General features: G+C 34.5%; 1 protein-coding gene across 1 annotated transcript in view; it reads right to left on the bottom strand.

Moving 5' to 3' along the window:
- Positions 1 to 2,349, bottom strand: part of LOAG_18923 (hypothetical protein) — a gene marked incomplete at its 5' end in the record, with an annotated part of 5,200 nt that extends 2,851 nt beyond the window's left edge. Inside the window, 6 exons of the mRNA XM_020451585.1 lie at positions 844 to 1,013; positions 1,111 to 1,252; positions 1,345 to 1,545; positions 1,638 to 1,721; positions 1,953 to 2,151; positions 2,257 to 2,349. Coding sequence (XP_020304618.1) covers positions 844 to 1,013; positions 1,111 to 1,252; positions 1,345 to 1,545; positions 1,638 to 1,721; positions 1,953 to 2,151; positions 2,257 to 2,349 — 889 coding nt within the window. The remainder of the gene's footprint in view (positions 1 to 843; positions 1,014 to 1,110; positions 1,253 to 1,344; positions 1,546 to 1,637; positions 1,722 to 1,952; positions 2,152 to 2,256) is intronic.
- Between the last annotated feature and the right edge of the window lie 1,560 nt (positions 2,350 to 3,909).

Below are 3,909 nucleotides of genomic sequence, written 5' to 3'. Positions count from 1 at the left end.
GGTGCAAGGGTTTAGCGGTTAACCCATAAACAAATCATCCATCAACTGCAACAGCTTTCCTTCGATTAATATCCAATTCTCTCCCACTCTCTACTTAACTGAACAAATAAATGACATTTATAGATTGAGGACTTCGTTAATCCTCAATAAAAGCCAACACATATAAAGCTGAAATGAAAATGCTCTTAGGCCTTCTTTCAATCTTTTGGTACCATAAAATCCAATGGGAAATGAAGTTGCAAGCCATGCACTTTTATAGATAGCGGTATGATCAATATAATTGTAATTGTTGTCAAATAATTTTGATCTGTCACGACAAAAGTGTTAATTATTCCTATGCAAAGTCAAGCCAAATATAAATCAACAAAATCGGCAAAACAAAAGCGATCGATAAAATGAAATCAAAAAGTGGATGACAAAAAGATACAATCCTGAAATGCTTAACGCTTAATTTTTTTAGAATATTTTAGTGAATGAATTCAGAACTTTATTAAGTTCTCCATTCGTTCTCATTAAAACATTTCACACCCGAATTTCTTGTAGAAAATTTGACACTTCTCAGGATTCCTTAACTTCCAACTTCAATCTCATTAATTCTCTTAAACAAATTAGTTGACAATCGGTTGACTATTGCAACTATCCATGGCATATGACGCTATTGTTATGTGTAAAAATTAGTGATGACATTATTAAAAGGAAAAGTGTCTTAGAGAGTATAATACTAAGGCATGCATATGTTATCATTTCAGTGCCCAAACAAACCACTGAATTCGTATTGTGGAATGAACTTTTCGTTTTTAAAAAGTTATTACAGAGAATGAAAGAAAAAAGTCAAACAATTACCTCTTCTACGTGGAATACCATAACGTGCACAATGAAACACTACATATTTATATTTAAAACGATCGATCATTCGTCCTTCGCCATCCCGGAGAATCTCGGAACTAGCTGTTCTATACGGGTAATTCCCCGTCCTCTTGTAAGCTTCAAAACATTCTTGGAATTGCTCATAACTGAAAAGAATCATACTGGTGACGATACTAATATTGCAATGTTTTTTTCTGACATTACCATTACAGTTATATGTTTATTATAAAAGTAAACAAAAACCTTGAAAATGTGGCTCCTTCATAAATAAATGAAGAATTGCGCCAAAGTTCTTTTTGCTCTGCTGGTGTAAATGTCGAAAATGTTCTATTGCTATAGTTTGCTAATTTCGATTCAGTGCGCTTTCGTTTAACACTTGATGAAGCTGAAGTAATGATTTCAAATCTTTGAATCAAACTGAAAAGGATGAAAAACGGAAAGATGGAAAGTATCACAAGCAGATTGTCAAATCCTCACCATTTCCGCCCTCCTTACCGTTTCGTTTCCTGGACCTTTCCTTGCAATGCTGCTCACCTGACATCACTTTATCAGGCTGCTTGTCCAATAGATTATCTTGTCCATTTCTATTGCTTAAATCAACAGGCTTTTCTTCAGTCTCATCAAAGGATAACTGTACAGTATTTTCCGTTTTACTCCCACTTTGCTCGATGTCGTTTTCTAAAAGTACTCTGTCTTGTAAAGAATGCCTATTTTTTAAAAAATATTTCCATTTATCTGAAAAATATTTCTAATAAACATCGATTGCTTACGGATAATACGTCTAATAAAATTCGTCTTCCGTTTATTTCGACCCGATCTATTTCCAACTGCCACCGTACCGAATTCTTCATTTACTGAAAATGTGTCAATTTTCGAGTGTTAAATCATTAAAATTCAAGGCATCGAAATTGATACTGCGATCATGTGATATTAAATGATTTAATTCATGTTTCGATTCGTTCCACTGGATTTTTTTACTCCACTAAGTATATCTAATCAGTGAACCGTCCTCCTTACCGTAACCAAATGCCGTCTTCCTATTAAAATGCATTCTCATGTGAGCGATTCCCAAAAAAAAATCGTACCCTTACGAGTATTTTCCATTTCATTTTCAGTTCGTTTCATCAACGCCTTTGCAGCAGCTTCTATTGCACATCCACCTTTCATCTTTTCCTTTCTCATTTGCTTAGCAGTTTGCAGTTCTGCAGCTCCGGTAGACGATTCAGCTTGCATCCACAAGTCCCTTTCACTAGTTACCTTCTTCAGATCCACACTCATTGCATTCTGCAAATTCAATTCATGTACATTACTATATTGTCCCATCTCAATCCCTGTCATATATGTTTAGATACTTATTGATACTATGAATGAATACTTATTAATGCTTACCTCGATATGAATACTTTCAGCTCCAACTGCACACTGCGAAGTTGTAGTTGGGAGTTGTTCATGCACTTCAACTTTGCGTTTCGGTGATGTCATTTTAAGCTCAAATCAAATTATGAAATTCTTTGCTAATTTGGCTTTACGTATGTTTTAACAGACGCGTGAAAATTCTATACGGATGGAAGGACAGCAAAATTCTATACGGATGGAAGGATAGCCACAGAAAAAGACGGTTATAGTAACAACAATAGTAATCGATTTATCTTATTCCTTTCCCAAGAAAATGCTTTCTAGAATCTCATCATCAGAAGTTCACTGCCAATTTTGATCCTTAAAAGACATCTTCAGAAGGTTGATATTCATTTTAATAAAAAGGGAATAAAAAGCGACTGATTAAATGAATGGAATGGAATCAAACAATTTCCAGTGATTGAATTAAACTTTGAAACTCAAACAATTTATTGCTTTATGAATTTAACGCAATTTGCTGCAGTTATTTTGAATCACAACCTAACTTTTATAAGAAATATCATTCCGACAAAAGTAATGGAAGCTAATTTACATAAAATTTATGAAAATCGATTTAAAATCTTATTTCTTACACGGTTTAAGTTGCAAACATTATAGGTGCTTTTGGTGATTACTTATCAGAATTAAATAGAATAATTGGAATTGAGCAGAGAAGTTGCTGGAAGAATTTGAACACTTTGCTGTAATTTCAAAATTTCATCAAATTTAACATGTAAATAACATTTTTTTCACCAAACAGAACTTAAATTTTTATTCCAAAGAAAGCCAAATTTTCAAACCATTCGATTGGTAAAGGATTTGAACAGAAAGTTTTGTAAGTTTTGAGAGATGCAAAATTTTGGAACTTGAGTGGAAAATGAAAAGTAAAGAAAACGAAACACATTTTAATGCTATAAGGCAGAATGGGAGAAAGCCAGAGGTTGGGGTCAGGAAGGAGACCATCGCTGGGGGTCAGCTTGCTGCTGCAGATGTAATAGTGGAGGGGTGGTCAGCGACTGCTGGTTGACATCCCTGACAGCGATAGTCGCTTTTTTTGTAATCAAGAGGGAAACAGAAGAGAGTGGACAGAGGTTGTAAGAGGGACCTTCCTTCTCTCCATTTCTTTAACATTCTCAGTCCCTTCTCTTATTCCATCTTACCAAAAACAACCCTTTTTTGGGAAATGAAAACACTTATTTCAGTTCCAAAATACCAATAGGATCTGAAGAATTCCAAAATGAAAATATAATTTTCGGGAACAGTTTCAACAAGAACTCCTAACTGGACTTCTGCGTGAAGACATTTACTTTTACTAACTTCATGATAACTTCCACAAGTTTAAAAGAGATAGCTTTGCTAATTCTTAACTTTCAGCTCCAACTAACTGATCTGTTGCTTAGATGGATTTTTAAGATCAGATGTGACAAAGATGTTTCCAATACTAAATCGAATATACGGGAACTTCGTCAGAAAATTTTCCCGGATTATATGCCGAAACTTAAAAGTTGCAAAGCTCCATGAAGACGGACTTTATACAGTTCTCAGTCTTATAAAATGACCCTCTTCTTCTCTACCTCCACATCAAAATTTCTTCCATTTCATCCGCTTTGCTATAAATGAACGCACATGACACAATGCATTTCGCAA

Source organism: Loa loa, assembly GCF_000183805.2.
Source record: "Loa loa unplaced genomic scaffold supercont3.690, whole genome shotgun sequence".
NCBI lineage: Eukaryota > Metazoa > Nematoda > Chromadorea > Rhabditida > Onchocercidae > Loa > Loa loa.
Note: the sequence above shows the minus strand (reverse complement) of the source record. Positions and strands in the feature narration are given on the sequence as shown.